Here is a 17823-nt window from a genome sequence, read left to right as displayed (position 1 = left end):
CTTGGGGTTAGTCTCCTTTCTGTGCCTGCAGTACCTGGCAAGAACTAAGTGATGTGTCTGTATTTCAAGTGCAGAGCTTTGTTGCAAGTCTGTTGTGATTTTTTTAATGGAGAGTTTGAAGTTACAGGAAGTAGCAGATCTACTTTTTTCAAGGTCATGTCTTTGTGATTTTTCATCCATCTTTGTTATCAGGACCATGAAAATATTTTGCACTTACCTAAAGATGCTCATGGTGATTTGGATTGCAGGAAGCTTGTTGATCAGCTGAAGGAATGTCCAACACTCCATGATCAAGCAGATATCTTGTATATCTTACATATACTCAAGTAAGTTGCCTTAGTATGAATTTCATCATCTTTAAGTTTGGTCACAGCTATCTGATTATTCTTCTGCAAAAGGTTTCCACTGTTCAGGTTGTGTTTTGAGGGGACAGTGGAAATATTTTGCGCTTTAACAAAGATATTTTCACTTAGTTTGATTACAGGAATTATTTGGATTCAAAAGAAGACTTGTGCAAATTCTAGAATTGATTGGCACACAGTTTCAAATACATAAAGTCTCCAGGGCTCACAAATTAGTTGCACAAATCCTTTTCATTAATGAGAACACACCCTACTATATTTGTGGCATTCTATTTGAAGTTCATAAAGATTTAGTGTGATTTTCATACACAAGAATGAAAGTGGAGGGAAAATTCATCTTGTCATTTTCTAACCAAAGGCAAAATGCAATTTTGATGAGTGTTCACTATTTTTCCTCTAATCCCTTTGCATATTTAAGTATGCAACTGGCTAAAATTTGGTACTTTTTAATTCTTGGAAGCAGTCTGAACCCATCTGCTGGAGTTAGTAAACACCTGCTATTTAAATTGATTTGATGGGAGCAAAATGCAAATAGAAACAATAGAATCATCTTCTGAAGTGTGTTTATTGAGCTTGGGTTTTTTTTCCTGTGCAGGAGAATACTGCTGGAACCTGTCAGGTAGTTAGCGTTTGGTGCAAAGACAAGTATGTGTTAATCACAGATGGTCTTCCCTACTGCTACAAAGACTGCATTTTTGTTTATTTTAGTCAGTCTCCTGTGTGGACATCTTCTTTGATCTTCTTGATTTCCCAAGCAAAATGTTTATCATCCTCTCTTAAAGAGTAAAGGAAATCCTATTAAAAATATGTTTTGTTGTTTAACTGCATGTAACACCAGTAATTTCACCAAGGGAGATTCTGTTGGCAGGCAGATGGACCTCTGGTGGACTCTGTTAGCAGGACTTGAAAAGTCATTCTGTGACAGTTCAAAACATTGCCAGAGAAGCCATAGCGCAGTGAATTTCAAAAGCAGGAGAGGAACAGAAATCTTTGTTTTTTTCAGTAATGACATAAGCAACACAGAAGTTTAGTTAATAGCTAAGAAAGATGAATGGCTAAAAAAATCCCCCTGAAGGATCTGGAAAATGGGTGTAGTCTTCAGCAGCACTGAAGATATTGTTGAATTCTGCTCTGAAAAAGCACTACATGGAGTGTTCCTCCAGCAAACTGTCCATGTGAATGCTGAATTTAAAGTCTAGAAGGAAATCCTTCAGGTGGTTCCTTTTCAAGTTGCTGGCTCACAGCTGAGTGAGTGCTCTAGTGTGAAAATTCCTGGTATCAAGAGGATTTTATCCACATATAGTCAATCTGTGCTGAAGGCACAGATGTTCCATTTGGTATTTAATTCTGTCACCAACATGAGCAAGGCAGTCAAAATCCAACTGTGTGAAAAAGTTTAGCATTGTGCCTGATGGCAATTACCTTCTGTTTGTTTTGTGGCAGAGGTGCTGACTGGGACACAAAGCTGGATGGACAGTATAGTGTCACTGTTCACTGCCTCCTCAATGAGCTCTACAGAAAGGCAGGCCTCAATCAGGAATGGGGCTTAATCCGTTACATTTCTGGCATACTCAAAAAGAGAGTTGAAGTCCTGGCTGAGGTATGAAATACAAATAATCCTGGTTCAGTTTCCTGCCTGGGAACACAGATCAAACTACCAGTTTGCTGTTGGAGTTTGTCCTTGCCCTTCTTCTGGTTTTACTTTATAACAATACATAGTGCAGCATTTTAAATTAAATATTGCTTGTTTTTCTGATCTAGAGTCTTACTACATCTTTATCTTTCATCTGTACTGCAAACTCTGCTAATGTTGGCATGGACTGAGAATGTCACACTGTAAATAGTTGTGAAGGCTTCATTACATCTCTGTTAATTGGAGAAGCTTAATTGTGTGCTTTGAAAGCTGCAGTTGTCACTTGTAATTATCTATTGCTGTTGTGATGGTATGAACACTTTTGGAGCACTGCTGTTCAGGGTGCTAGTGATGACACAAAAGCATGTTCTGCCCATTTCCATCCCCTTGGGTCAACAGTCTACCTTGTTAATGGATGTTTGTAACCATTTAAATATCCATGTCTATTAAGTGGTAACAAGAACAATCCACTGTTAAGAGTACAGACATGATCATTACAAAAAGGTTTCCTCTCAAGTATTCCAGAAGTATTTGTTTAATTTTCTAGTAATCCCCTGCATATTTCTGAGGAGCTCTTTCTGTAATTCCTGGCTATTTTCTAGGCTCTCTGTCACATCTGGGATTTTAGTGACAGCCCTGTCTGTGGAGAGCAGTATGTGATAATCACTGTGTGTGGTACTTCATTAAGCACAGAACTTTTTGCCTTCTCAAGACACAATGGACGAGCAGTAGAGACATGCTCACAAAAAGCCATGAATGTTAACTTGAGAAGGTATTGACAAAGAACTGGGGAGAAGGAGAATAGAGATGATCTGTTTTCTTCCATGTTAAGGGAGTGCAAACAGACTCTTCAGAATCAGAGGAACACTGCTCTGTGATGTTTTTTGATTCAGGATACTAAAACAGGTAAACTGAACACTCACTTTTAAAGGAGGTCAATATAAAAGAGTAAAAACACTGGTACTGTGGAAAGTACCTATTTCAGACTGTACCAGGAATGTGATGCAGTATGCTGAGTGTTTGTTTTAGGAGATATGTTAGTACACAGGATTTTTTAACTAATGCTGCCAAACTTTTCATTGATTAAAAATCTGATTGTCTTACATAAACAACAAAATTTTATTATATGATAAAGGATGAAAGCCTTTATTGATCTGCCAGCCCCACTAGAGTTCCTAATCTAATCTAATCATTATGCTGCTGATTTCACTGAGCAGGGAAACAGGCTACTTTCAAACTCTCATAGCCCTGTTGACCTCAGGAGATCTTTGGAAACTATTTAACAGCATTCTGCTGGATTTGCGTAAAGTCTGGTAATTAATAGAAATGCATTTAAAAATTGCTAAAGAATTAATGTAATTTGGTGAATTAAAAACCTTATCACTTCCACATGACACAGAGAAAGGTCTCTTGCTTTTTGTCCTCTTATGATAGGCATGCACAGACCTTCTGTCACACCACAAGCAACTTACAGTGGGCCTGCCACCAGAACCCCGTGAGAAAATCATTACCACGTAAGTTTGAGTTCTGCCTCGGGCATAGGCCGCCCTTCATCTTCCTGCTGGTACCATTCTGGTGCTATTATTTTCTTTTAAACCTTACTCCTTGCCCTCAAAGGGATTTGCACCCAGAGTGGAATTGGATGCAGTTCAATGCCTTTGTTCTAGGTCATTTGATCCCAGTGCTTGTTTAAGAATTTAATATCTGGTTGTGCTGAGTCACTGCTACCTGTGGTTTGACTTCTTGCAGCCCACTGCCCCCTGAGGAGCTCACAGATCTCATTTATGAAGCCAGTGGCCAAGACATCAGTATTGCAGTCCTGACACAGGTATGCAGCCTGTGCCCAGGACTGTGCCAGTGTTTGCTCTGTGATGGGGAAAGCCATGAAGACCCACTCTGACAGGTGCCTTTACGGATTTCTCCTTACAGGAGATAATTATGTACTTGGCAATGTACGTCCGGTCACAGCCCAGTCTTTTTGTGGAGATGCTCAGGCTCCGCATTGGTCTGATAATCCAGGTGATGGCCACGGAGCTGGCACGAAGTCTGAAATGCTCAGGTAGGAAGCAGTTTCATTGTAAGGGTACTTATGGTATCATTTTTGCTTCACCCTTCATGGTTGATCTTTTCATTTAGGTGTGTTAAATCCTTTTATTAACCTCTTAGTTCATATGTGCAGTTACAAACCTTGAAGATCACTTTTTTTTTTTACATAATGAAAAATTTCTCTCCCCTCAGCACCCAATTATTCAAAGAATATCAGAGGATATTCTTTATGGAATAACTGTCTCTGGAATTTAGATCCACATGTCATCTGCTGTTGGGAGATGGCTGTCATACCTTTCCAAGTGATCTTGTTCTATGAGGGAGCAACTGCTTTCTCATCATGAGCTTCAGTGAAATTTTGCACAAGCTAGGACATAATAAGATTAATGCAAGAAGTGTTATTTCCATGGAGTGTTTGTTGTTTAGTCCTGAAATACATTTTCTATGAAATGTAACAGCATATTAATTTTTTTAAAGGAAGGGCTAGCGAAAGAGTTAAATGTGATTGGACTTCATTCACAGTTTCCTTAGCTGGCTGTATAGCTCATTGTCTTCCCAGTGACATTTTTCATTCTGTTTTATTTTGTTTAACTAGGTGAAGAAGCTTCAGAGAGCTTGATGAATCTAAGCCCCTTTGATATGAAAAGCCTACTACATCATATTCTCAGTGGGAAAGAGTTTGGAGTGGAAAGAAGCTGTAAGTTTTTCACTTTTATATGTTAAGCTAGATTGACTTATAGGACAATCTAACTTAACATATAAAATCTATTTTTTAGATTTTAAAAAATAGATTTAGATTTTAAAAAATTAATTTATATTCTTTCTGCATATAAAATAAAGTATAGGTAATATATTAATCATGGGTGACCAGTACATGTGTATGTCTGCTGTGAAATTAGCATAATACATATGGTGGATGCTATCCTGCACTGAAATAAGATTGTATCAAGTTTTCAGTGATATGAAGGCAAACTTTTAAAATGAAGAAATTTTACTGAACCAGAACAAAAGCTATTAAAAGGTCATATCTAACCTGCCTTCAAGAAGCATGTCTTTAATGCTCTCATGTACCTGACTGGCACATCAGCTATCTCCTGGGTTCCTCTGTAGACCCTCAGAGACTTGTTGAAATTCTGACTAAATTTACAATTGCTCACTCTCTTGGAAAATCAGTTTCTGATATCCAAGAACAGATTTAGGCCCCTTACGTGATACAATCAGATGTGAAATCTTGATGTGATTCTGTGAAAGGATGCTGTCACCAAAAGTATTGCACATTTCTGAAATTATTTGTGTTTAACTTCTTAGAAAGAATTTAATCTATTTTTCTACCCCTAGAATGTTAAAAATGTCCATTTGCTTCTTTAGTGCGGCCTGTAGATTCTTCTTCATCCAGCCCTGCAATTTCTATTCATGAGATGGGGCATTCTGGAGCAACCAAAACTGAAAGAAGTGGTATTACTAAATTGAAGAGTGAGATGAAGCAGGTGAGGGTTTTCTGTCAATGCTCATCAGAAAGTACAGCTGTTCTGGAGCTGTGGTATGTTAGGTTTTATTCTTGCTAAATAACAGAAATTTCCAAAGTTGCTTTGATTTTAAAACTGATCACTAAATACAAGGCAGTTAAGGAATGTTTCCTCCAAAAATGCTCTTCCTCTTTTGTTCTTGTTTCGCATGCTGAATGTAGAATAACTTGAACAAACTGTAATGTATTCGTGGTGTCCACTGTAAAAACAGCTCTTCTGTCATGTTTAAGGAAATGCCAGATGCTTTTCTTCACAGAGAATTTTTATGCAGTGTTTGATCTTGTACTTGGCCCAAGTTGCAAAACTGGACCACATGCCTTTTGGAAAAGATACAGGTGGAAAAGGAATCTTGTTTTGTTTTCTTCCAGTTCTGTTTCTTCAGGAATAGAGGATGATTACTGCTAGAATTTATACATATATATTCAGTTTCAGTACTTTAAATTATACTTTATCTGAATATATGGAGAGATCACAGAAAACACAACCAAAATACTCTGAATGAATGTGACTAATGGTTTTATTATGAGTGATTTGATTTCTCTATTTTGTGTCTCTATTAGTAATTTTTTTTTTCATTAAATAAATAGGAAGGTAGTGGTCAACTAAAATACATTTGTGAGAATGAGTCTATTTTTCCTCATAGGTTATTCAAACTAGAGGGAGAAGGCTCCAAAAGACCTTATTGCAGCCTTGCAATATATAAAGAAGGCTTAAAGGAAAGATGAAGAGATGATTTTTGCCAAGGCCTGTAGTGACAGGATAAGGAGCAACAGTTTTAAACTGAAAGGGTGGGTTTAGATTAGATGCAAAAACACTTTTTTATGATGAAGGGGGAGAGGCAATGGAACAGGTTGCCCAATGAAGTTGTGGATGCCCTCTCCCTGGAAATGTAAAAGGTCAGATTGGATGGGGCTTTGAGCAGCCTCATCTAAGGAAATATTTTATGTTTTCCTTTGATTGATGAAACAGATTAAATAATCCTTCAGAAAGGAGTAGTATTTTTACATGGTGTTAACATGAAGCATTTGCTGGTGACAGTAAAGATCAGTTAATGATTCTTCATGGGACATGGTCAGGCAGGGAAGCAGAGACCCCAGACCTGGTTGCTGTGTTTGAGCTGTGCCACTGCCAGAGCACCATCGTGGATCTGGGGGAGGCTGTGAAGGTGCTGCCGACTGTGCTGCTGTGGCCCTGAGGTGGCCTTGGAGGTCAGTCCGAGCAGGGCTCCCAGTCAAACGGGGTGTCTGCATTGAGGGCCTTTCCAGGCAGGAGGAGGGACAAGGCACTAGATGGCAGCATTATTTTGTTGGAAATACAGAGGTGGGCCTGAGCTGGAATACTCGGACCTCTCTTGACATTAGAAACATAGTTCCTTTGTTGCTTTCACATTCCACAGAAACTTGGTATTTTGCACAGAGGAGGAGTTGGCTGGGTTTATTTTTGTACCCCCCCGCCCCGCCCCACTTTGCCTTTCCTGCTGCTTTCTGCCACATCTCACTGCATTCTCTGAATAATTGACTAGCAGCTAATGTAGTGTCAGCTTTGGCAGGGGGTTGGGTGGGGTGGTGCAAATACAGTTTGTTGTTATAAAGAATATTTCAAGCACTTGTACTAACATCTCTGGATGTGTTGTGCAGCTGCAGTTCCCTCTTTTGTGGCTGTTCTTTCTTCAGTCAGAACCATTAACACTGAATGTGAAGGCATGGCTTGAGGTGGGCAGTTAGAGAAAAGTGCTTGAAGTCTGAGGTGTTGCATCCACATTTCAGCAAAAAAATTGCCTTGCAGCTTTTTGTTTACTGCTGCCTATCCAGTTGTCAGCCTGCTGTCTCTCCAGCAAGATGACCTTCTCATGCAAAGAGAAACTGGTGGCAATGACAACAAATGGGGAATGGAAGTAGAGAGCTCTGCTTGCATCTTAAACTGGTGGTTTGTGCTGGCCATGCTGGGAGCTCCATGGATGGTGTGGGCTGCCAAACGGGCTCCTGGCATGGCAGGCTCTGCCTCAGGAGGACCCTGGGAATCAGCAGCAGCTGCCCTGGTATCAGTTGAAGTGCAACACTTCAAGAGGCCAGGGGTTGCTGCAGTTTTTCCCTGAGTACCTGAGGTTATGCCATATTTCTTGTCTTTGCACCTGGGTGTTACCTAACCTTGTCTGTGTTCTGTTCTCCTGGCTGTCTGACGCTGGTGTCTGGTTTTGTTTTGTAGTTCTTTCATGCGGGTCACTCCATGTCCAGCAGCATGTTTGCTTCCACGGTAAAACACTCTCTGTAGCTCTGCAACTGCTTTCACTCTCTGTGTGTTTGTGTGTAAGGGTCTTGGTTCTAGACACCTCCTCTGTCTTCTCCTGCCTAAAACCTTGTTTTCAAGCCCTACCTCTCTGTCTTGTCTCCACTGGGAACCAATTCTTATTAGCAATGTTCTAATAGAAGTTGAGTCTCACATTTAGATCCACTTAGTTCTTCTGAAGCTTAAGCAGTTGTAGCAGATAAAGTACTATAGCAGATTTAGCTACTTGGTAGTGGATTGTTACAGGTGTCTTCAGCATGTAAAAGTAATGTTGTGTTGATAAATGCTGACAGCCTCTGGACAGTGAGGAACCCAGAATAGCTTCAAGTTGCTAAGATAGGGGTTGCATGAGTATCTCTTCAAGAAGTCATCTTCTTTCAAGGAAGAGAACTGTAGCTCTTCTTAAGCTCTCACTGTGTGCATCTTCAGACTTACTGTCAGTGGCACACCTCCCAAATGCCCTAAAAACACAGCTACAGAGCTGAAAGTTCTGTCTGTCATGGTCAGTTTGCAGGGGAAAGGAACAGCAAACATTGGAACATCAAAGGAACACCACGTGTGCCTCATGGACACTACTAGCAGTGGAAACGGACTGTTTACTGGGGACATTTTTGCAGAGTTTGGCTGTGTGGAGTCTACAAGCCTGTGCTTTCCAAACATGCAGTTTGCAGTCATTTTCTTCCTTCCCCATTACATTGCTCAAGTAGCTTTTTATTTGGAGATAAGGAAATTTAAGATGGCACTTTGATTGAAGTCCTTTCTGGGCTGAAAGTAACAGGTATCAAAAAGGAAGGAGAACACAGAAGAGTACAGTCTCTGGGAGTGCATGGAGTGGGCAGACTGTGTGTATGAAAATCACAATAGCAATTTGGTGGTATTGCCCCAACTTTGAAAATTATCTGCTGCCTAATTTAGACCTGGTAAAGTAAAATAATAGAGCAACAAGGGTACTAAAGGTAACAAGACTGATTGTTACAGAGAGGCAGACATGATGATTTTGTGGCCTGATTAAATCAATTTTTAATCTACTTACTTTAATGGAGCTTTTGCATGAAGGCCTCTCTTGCTGAACTAATGAACCCTTTGATACTTTTACAACACCGAGCCCCATCTCCAAGTGATTTGGACCTACCTGCAGATCCCCCCACCTTGCACACCAGTGATACTGCCCTGGAAGCAGCTCGTGCCTGGTGAAATAGTCAGATGTTGCATTAAACCAAGTGAAGGTCACTGGGTTATGACATGTTGAAGTGCTTGCCTGTTTTGTTGAGAAATGATGGAAGTACTTGAGAAACAAAGCTTGTTGCAAAGGGGAGAGATGGGGATGAAGGATCAGTCCCACCCCATCATCTTGTATCACACCAAGGCCTGTATTCTTTCCCTGGTTCCAAGGTAGCATTGTAACAGAAATGTACTGGCCAGGAGTGGCACTTGGGATGGTAGAAAGCAACTAACCAAAGCCTTAATGTCCTTCCAGAGGGGCAGTACTCCATCCTCTCCCACCAGTACTTCTCCGACTGGCTCTGGCGGAGACATGAGCTGGGGTGACAGAAAAGGGCAGTGGCTGCGCAGGAGGAGGCTTGATGGTGCTATTAACAGAGTTCCTGTTGGCTTTTATGAGAAAGTGTGGAAAATCCTTCAGAAGGTAAGCTGAATGCTGTGGAGGAAGCAAGCAAGCTGTAACTTGGGGAGGTGGTGGTTCAGGGGTGGCATCTTGCCAGGAGTGGAAGTTGGTCGACAGGTGGAAACCAGAGTGACTGGTGGAAGGGTGTCTCTTGAAATGAAAGGGCTCCATTAGCACAAGTTTCTTTGAAAGTGTGTTTTTCTCTGAAACCACCAATGCTGAATTTTGGATGAATGATTCTGTTCACCGCTGCCTGTTGTGCATCCCCTGGCCTAATGCACAATGTGCAGTGCACATAAAGGGCACTGCAGTGCAATGCAGTTCCGTGCTCCAGGTCAGAAAGGCTGTGAGAAATGAAGTAGGAAACTGCTCCAACTCTTCCAGAATGCACTGAGACCTCTTGCTGGCTCTCCTGAGTTGTATGGCATTCTTAACCTTTTTTGTTTCTTAGTTTGGTTTTAAGTGAAAAGGAAGTCCTTGCTAGTACCTTGGATATCAGTGGTACAGAAACGTAAATAAAAAATATGCAGCTCCCCAGGAAGAAGGAGAGGGGAATTACAAATTTGAACTTATTTCAAAGTGATTATGCACCTGTTTTTCTGCTTTGCTGGATGCAGGCCAGCATTTGGTACCTTGCAGCACTGAGCTGTTCATGCTTGCTTAGTTAGGAAAAGAGTGCATCACCAATTTAGGCTGGTTTGTCCTTCTAAAATCCCTTATACTGAAGCTGTTAGAGTTGATGTCAGCCAAGACAAATCATATAGGACCTCTTGGCTATTTACTAATAGGATCTTCCGGTAGAGTAAGCATCACTTCTGACCTAATGTAATAGCTGGGAGTAATTGTATGTTTTTTCTGGCTGTTAAAATGAATTGTGCTTGTCTTCAATATTTAATTCTTAAAGTCTTTTTGGACTATTCATAAAATCTGCCTCATCTTCTTGGTATGTTTCTATTCTACACCTCAAGTACCCAGATGTGTCCATCCTTAACCTGCCTTTTCGCCATTAAGGTTTTGTCACTGTTTTCTTTATACCACTTGTTATTTCTCTCCTCCCGTGGCTGACATCCTGAGGTGTGGTGTCCTGGATCTGAAGCACATAACTGAATGTTGCTCTAGCGAAAATGAAAAAAAGATTCTTGCTTTTGTGGTCTGTTGTCATGCTTTTGTGTTACCTTTTATTTCCAAATGTCTTCCAGCAGAATGCTCCCATCAATTTGTTCCCTCCTTTGTGTGCCTTTGCAGTAGTGGCTCCTGAAGAGCTCTCCTTCGTTAGCTGGGCTGGGGCACAGCATGCTCTGGTGTGTCATGTCAAGCTATTTCTAATCTCTGCCAGTTACATAATAACTTCTTCAGGAAGGATAAAATAATAATATTTTTGAGCAGGGCTTTTTGTGTCATTTGGGGTTTTTTTGCTTTGCTTTTTTTTTTTTTTCCCCTAACTGAAAGTTGTTAGATATTGGCTTAGAACAGAGAACCCTTAGACTGACTTGCAAGAATTTTAATTTCTGTTCACTCTTGAAATGTTTCAGTGCCATGGTCTGTCCATTGATGGGTATGTCCTTCCTTCTTCAACCACCAGAGAGGTACAGTAAAATGCAAATGATTTTCTAGCCACATGTCTGGACACAGGGTTTGACAGTGTAAGATGCAGCAGGGCCTCAGTTACAGATCCTTGGTTTTACTTTTAGAACATGTGGACCTTCCCCCAGCACCTCCAACAGCTTCCCTGGATCTGTGCAGCTGAATTCCTGCCAGGCAGGCCTGGGAGGAGGCTTGTGACAGGTTTTCCCTCTGCTGAGTCTGCCTTCTGCACACCCTCACTGTCCCCCTGTGCCCACTGGGAGGCTCCAGAGAGGGTGGCTGACAGCAGCCCTTTGTGGGGAAGGTGAGGCAGCACAGACTTGCTGGAATAAAGAGGACACGTCACTTGTCACTTATTTTTTTTATATGCTGCAACAGCAGGCAGTGTATTTTGGCTTCATAGTGTCAGAAGTAAATACCAGGTGAGGATGATTGTTTCCAACCAAAGCTTTGGCTCTTTAAATCCATAATATTTTCTTGCACTTTCTCTTAGCTGATTCGGTCTTCAGGTGCACTGGCAAATTTTGAATTCACATCTATAAAACAAACTCTTGTGAATAGGAATCCATCAGTGCAAGAGTGGTGCTTGTGTGCCCAAGACTGTTTTCCTGAATGTTTCTCTCAGATTTCTCTCTGGCTTCCTTCTTTTCTGAGGAACTGTGGTAACAGCTGAAGAGAGGAGCTGAAATTCAAGTGGTGGGGTTTGTGGCTTCTTTTTCAGTAAGGAGAGCTTTATTTATCCCTATTGTGTAGATAAAAAGACTTCTATTTTTAGCCTGTCAGACCTGGATAGTATCTAATTTTGCTGTTTAAAGCAATTGAATAAAACAACAAATTTCCTAAGGCAGCATAACATCCACAGAGCTATGCCAGTGCAAATTAAACCTCTCTGCAAACAGAACAGTGATATTACTGCATAGCAAAGCTCGGGGGTTATTTAAAAATTACCCCTCTAAGCAGGTGTTTGTAAAACTCAGCACTAAGTTTGGCTTTGCAACTTACTTGCAATGCCAGAAAGATATATACAAGGCAAAATGTGCGAGACCACAGCCTGGGAAGCAAAGAGTTAATGTGCCAGCTAAGCATCAGCAGCACTGAATGTGAGATGTGTGTGCTGGGTTGCAGGGCTGGAGCAGGCTTCTGGACGTTGTGTAACTGTTCACAGAATCAGGTCTAGCAACACGAAAACTTTCTGTAAGTGCTAAAGCTGCACAAACATTTTGTTCGCTTCAGTCAGTCTGCCCCCATGTGCGGAGAGGAGCATATGTTTCAGTGTTTGCAGGATGTGAGGAGCTAGTCTTTTAGATTTGTCAGTTTGTCTTTCCATTTCCACTCAAACTTGCCAGATGACCCCATGCGAAATCAAGTTTGCAGTGCACGTGGAGTCGGTGCTGAACCACGTCCCCCAGCCCGAGTACAGGCAGCTCCTGGTGGAAGCTATTCTCGTCCTGACGTTCCTCTCTGACATCGAGGTGAACAGCATTGGGGGCATCATCCATGTGGACAGAATCGTGCACATGGCCAATGACCTGTTTCTGCAGGAGCTGGTGAGCTCAAAGGGCACTGGGGGAATGTGTCCTCCTCTCAAAATTATCTCCTGCTCTTTTTTTAATGTGTGTGACGAACTTGATTTTGTCCTGGCTTTTTCTCTTATAAAGGCAGACCAAATTACTTAAGTATCTTCTGGAAATATATTTGGGAAAACTAATGTAAAAATTGTGGGAGATTTAATAAGGGAATAAAATTGTAGTGGCTAACAAGCTCTGAAGTACAAAGGTAGATTGAAGTGAAGTTCTGCTTTATCAAGGCATTACTATTACAAATATTTGAGTAATCCCACGCATTCCCCCCAAAGGACAAAAATCCATGAAGTTATGTGTTCTTCATTTACTTGCACTGATCTAACTAAGTCATGTGGGCCCTATTGTAATCCTGATTAAGGTTTTCATGAGGGGAAAGAGAATTGCTTTCAGTATTCAGCAAAAATAAAAAATCATAATGTTGTGGGTTTTTTTTCCAATAAATAAGCTTGCATGCCTAACTTGCTCTACTTCTTTGCTTCTGTCTTTACAGAAATCATTTGGAGCTACTGGTAATATCTTGGAGAAAGACACAGCCACAGGAATTTGCCATTTTTTTTATGATAGTGCTCCCAGTGGAGCCTATGGCACCATGACTTACCTAACAAAAGCCATAATTATTTATTTACATGATTTCCTGCCCAGCACTGGCTGTGCAATGCAGTAAGTGATGCCTCACATAGGAAGAAAGGCTCAGAGGCTCTTCCTCCCCAGTTCCCTGTCATGACCCCCTTGATTGCTGCCTCTGTGTATGCCATGCACTCACTCAGCACTTGGCACTACTGGAGATGCTCTGTGCACATCTACTGTTGGGGACAGAGAGCTGGAATTTGGCCTGGTTTTAGGAGAGTGTGTGAGAAATAACGAATAATGAGAGTTATTCTGCCCAAAGTGCATAAATGTAATTCATATCAAATTAGCAAGAATTACACAGTTCTGCCAAGAGGGAAACGGATTACTCTGTGGAGATCAAAAGGCATAATAAAATGAGGGAGCTGCATCTTGGGCATAGAGTCTCATAAATAAGGGAAGTGATTGAATTCATTCATTTTTCTCCTGTTGTGTGTAAATGTACATCGTTGTGAATCATTAATGCACAGTGTGGAACATCCAGGGAAATGTAAATTAGAGGAGTAAGAATAACTTGAAATAATGTGGTGATATTTCTAATACACTTTTATCCTGATTCTCTTCTCATTTTCACCTAGTCAGTGCAGGGCTAATGCCAGTAGGGACAAACATCCTACAATATCCATTAATTTGGGAGGATAGCCTCTGTCAGGAAGCCGCATCTGTCTTTAATCTGAATAGCTTCCTTCCCTGCATCCCCAAGACTTAGGAAGCAGAATCCCAAGACTCCAGCTTCTCCTGTGTGACAGACAGTTTTATGCCTGTAATCCTTTTCATCTGAATGGAGCAAGATAAACCTCATCCACTTGAGCACCATTTCCAAGTCTCCTGATCATTTCCCTCGCAAACAGCCTCAGAGTTAAGAATGGCATAATTGTGGCTTTTCCAGTGTAACACGAGTTTATGGAAGGCTTTGATGTTTCTCTTTGGGTTTTTTTGTTTGCTTTGTTTGTTTGTTTTTCTTTTATTTTTATTTCCTTTTCAATTTTTTCTTTTTCTTCATTTTAGTTTGAAGCTACATTGGTCTCATGTAATTAGGGGTTGGGCTGCCTGGAAGTCTCCCTGCAGACAGTTCCCAGGTTACTGCTGTCAATTGGAGGCTCTGAGGTGCTGCAGGGAGTAGGTGTATCCTGCATGGAAATGACTCCATGGCCATTTAAACTGAAAACAGAGTTTGGCGGCCTCTGGAGAGGAAAACCATGCCTTACCCCAGGCACTGGCTGTGTTTTTCCTTGTGCCTGTGCTGCTGGCTTTGCCACCAGCCACATGTCAGCATAGGAAAGTGGCAGTAGCTTCAGCATCCCGTGCCACAAACAGGCTCTCTCAGTAGCACTGCTGCCATGTGAGCAGAAAGGATCAGAGCAATTCTATCTTGCCAGGTAGAGGTGAAAAGAGCAGATAGGCCTGTAAAAATAAGTACTTTCTGAGCTATATAAGCCTGACAGCCTGCCTGCTGTCCCTCTACACTGTCCCTGCTACTATAGCAGTATCTGGGAGCTGGCTCAAAAGTGTAGGTGTAGGAGGCCTTAGTGTGAGGTGATTTAATGTTTTTTCAGAGACCAGAGGATTTTGGTAGTCCAGAGGACCAGGAGCCCTGTGTTACCCACTATGGGAACCATGGGCCTGTGTAGGGGCCAGTATAAAGTGACAGTTCAGGTACAATTAGCACTTGGGTGTGGAAATTATTTTATTGGCGTGGTGCCTGTTTTGTAAGGGTTTGCCTTTGTTATTGTTTGGTGTGGGTTTTTTAAACTTTTCATGTGTATTATGAGAGCTCACTTGGCTTGTTTCCCAGTGAAAGGAAGTAAAATCCTTTGTCTAGTTTAAGCAGATGTGACAGTGCAGAGCATAAGCACAACAAGAACAAGGTGATGGTTTTTTTTATTCTATTCAGTATCATACAAAAAGTAGTAGCAGTTATTTTTGCTTTTCTTCTTGAATCGTAGATTGAGAGAGATGCAAGATGACTTTTTGCTCAGACTTTTAATATTTTTTTTTACCTACTGTGTGAATTTCTTTTCAGAAACAAGAAGGCTGATGTTGGTTTTCCATGCAGCTGCATTGAAGTCTAAAGCAATGAAATGTATGGCCTAGCATACCTGGACACTCTTTAAGACTTCTTTGTTTTCAAATGGGAGTGTCATTGGTTTCTTTACTATCAAATTCACAGTATGACCTAGGTTATGGTATATTAATGAAGATCACAATGAATTACCCTGTGGAATGCAGGCAATTGGAAAATGTTTATGTGGTAATTTGAAGAGTTTAGGTATCTATCTGGTGGTGAAGGGTGGTACTCAAAGACAAGGCCAGTGGAAGGCAAACTTACATTACTTGCAGGGTCAGGCACAGCTGCGCCTTGCTGCTGTGTTACTGCTCAGAGCAAAGAACCATTGCAGCTGGAGAGTAGCCTTGCAAACCCATTTGCAAATAAGGTTTTACACAGACCCTGTGCTTTGCTGAGGAGCCCTGTGTGTGTGAGGCTACTGCAAAGCAGAGCTGGCACTGGCAGTGGCCAGGGTGTGCTCCCACATAAAATACAGGACGACTCTGTGGTTTGTGCAGGGCTGAGCTAATTGACAGAGGCTGCACAGCCTCCCTGGGGAGGCAGCAGAGGATGACACTGCCAGCTGCCAGTCCCTGGAAGCACATTTATGGAAAGAAGGCAAAGGTGAACAGACCGGTCCTGTGCCTCAGAAACAAGGGCATTAGTGAATTAAAACAGATTCACCTGAGAGCTACTCATGCCAGCCTGATGGGCCCTGGTGCCCCAAGCAATTTGCAGCTGTAGCATCAGGAGCACCCACACAGTGCTGGAGGTAGCTGGATGTGCCAGACACAGGGCTGGGGGGAGGAGCTGGCAGAATAAGGACCTGTGTCCAGCTCAGAGCTCATACCACATGTTGGCCCCAGCCCTGCTCCACAGCCCTGTGTCCCCCCTGCTCACACTGTTGCCTTTCCCCTGCTGTGACAGGGATGTGGGTTTGTCAGACTAGACAGATCAAAAATGCCACTGATCTCCCACAGCTGCTGGTGCCACAGGTAACTGTGAAAACTGAATGGGTGGAGTGCAAAGTTTGTCTGGCTTCTGTTCTGCTAATTGTAGTCTCCTTTCTCAGGGAAAGAGTCCTGCTTGTTCCTGGAAGGTGCAGGTGAGCCACACAGTCTTTGGCTGCCCTGCAAAGGGGCAGCCACTTTCTGTGGGGTAGTGAAACACCTGGCCTGCCCCACGTGGGCATGGGACACTGCAGGAATGTGTCACCCTTCTGGCAGTAGCCAGGGCCTTGAGAGAAGTGGGAGCTTGAGTCAGTCCAAGCCTAACCTTGGGCACTTTTTGGAGTGGTCAGCAGGCAGGAGCAGAGTTGCCCAGAAAGCAGGAGAGCGATGCTACCAGTGGTGGCAGCTGTAGCTGTAGGGTGAGAGCTTGGCACTCTGCAGACTGATTCAGGTGCTGCTTAAAAGACCGCTCACATCTGGAATATTAAGTAGCTGCTGCATAGAATTGTGACTGAAAAAAAGGGATTGAGGATGTGGGTTATAGAATCAAACAGTTTGGATTTAAGTACAAGCAGCAGGGATTTTTCCCACTCCCGGTTTCACTCTCGTGGCATTTATTCCCAGCATTAGATGTTTCACAGTTACTCCCCCTGGCAGCCCCCTTCTGTCAGGGGCCAGAGGGCTCTTTGTGCCACCAGCAGCTGACAGGACAGGCTTTCTTTTTTTGGCTCAATGATTCAGCTGCTCTCATACCTCTGTCCTGCATCCCCAAAAGGCTCTCCCTGCCTGCTGAGTGAAGCTGTGCTATGACTGTACCTTGGTATCCCCTCTCAGGAAGTGATCTCTCAAGGCCAGTCCCCTTCATGCCAGGTTCAGGAATGTGTCCTTAGTGGAGGACATCTACACGGGAAGGTGTCAGCCATCCTTCAGAGCTCCTATGTCTCACTGTACAGTCTGGCTTTGTCCTCTTTACTGGGGCAGGTGCAAAAGGGGGACTCCAGAGCTGCAGTGTCCAATTCTGCCTTGCAGTTCACACCCTCCGCATGGAAGCCAACAGCGGGAAGCAAGATCCCACCACACACAGAGATGTTTGGCCATTGTAAGTGGAGCCTTTTTGTAACTCCACTGGAATAAGGTGGAACTGATCATCACAGTGCATAGATCAGAATAACTACATGCTAAACATATACATTATGTATTACCACTGCCATTAAAGTTTCACTGTAAATTTTGTTTGTACTGTTAAAGATTTTTCTTTCCCCTCCCCCAAGGCAGTAGAAATAAGTGTGTGTATGTTTGTTCATTCATCTGTCAAGTTACAAAATACTTCTGGAAAAGAGTTCTGTATTTAATAGTAGAAAACAAGATTTAAGAGAGACAGCAGTGTCTTAAGCTTGGGCTGCTCTTACATTCTGGGATGATAAACTTGGGATACATTTTTGTACTTTGAGTACTTCTATTAAATGAAACCGAGCTGCTTTGCTTAGCTTATCTTTAGCTATTAAAATTTAAAGATGACTAGGTTGGAACTTCTTCCTACCCAATGCACTTTATG

The 17823-nt window shown here is 42.2% G+C and overlaps 1 protein-coding gene across 2 annotated transcripts in view; it reads left to right on the top strand.

Annotated features, from left to right (window-relative positions):
• Nucleotides 1-14087, top strand: part of PHKA2 (phosphorylase kinase regulatory subunit alpha 2) — a 42543-nt gene extending 28456 nt beyond the window's left edge. The window contains exons 21-32 of one of the 2 annotated variants that reach the window (XM_077781629.2): nucleotides 193-326; nucleotides 1806-1962; nucleotides 3430-3509; nucleotides 3745-3823; nucleotides 3925-4054; nucleotides 4637-4738; nucleotides 5410-5528; nucleotides 7773-7820; nucleotides 9331-9498; nucleotides 11010-11063; nucleotides 12408-12608; nucleotides 13135-14087. In XM_077781629.2, coding sequence (XP_077637755.2) covers nucleotides 193-326; nucleotides 1806-1962; nucleotides 3430-3509; nucleotides 3745-3823; nucleotides 3925-4054; nucleotides 4637-4738; nucleotides 5410-5528; nucleotides 7773-7820; nucleotides 9331-9498; nucleotides 11010-11063; nucleotides 12408-12608; nucleotides 13135-13308 — 1446 coding nt within the window. In that variant the 3' untranslated portion in view covers nucleotides 13309-14087. The remainder of the gene's footprint in view (nucleotides 1-192; nucleotides 327-1805; nucleotides 1963-3429; nucleotides 3510-3744; nucleotides 3824-3924; nucleotides 4055-4636; nucleotides 4739-5409; nucleotides 5529-7772; nucleotides 7821-9330; nucleotides 9499-11009; nucleotides 11064-12407; nucleotides 12609-13134) is intronic. The other variant, XM_021552998.4, reaches the window with a different exon arrangement.
• The last annotated feature ends 3736 nt before the right edge of the window (nucleotides 14088-17823 follow it).

This window comes from Lonchura striata, chromosome 1 (assembly GCF_050655825.1).
Source record: "Lonchura striata isolate lonStrDom1 chromosome 1, ASM5065582v1, whole genome shotgun sequence".
NCBI lineage: Eukaryota > Metazoa > Chordata > Aves > Passeriformes > Estrildidae > Lonchura > Lonchura striata.
Note: the sequence above shows the minus strand (reverse complement) of the source record. Positions and strands in the feature narration are given on the sequence as shown.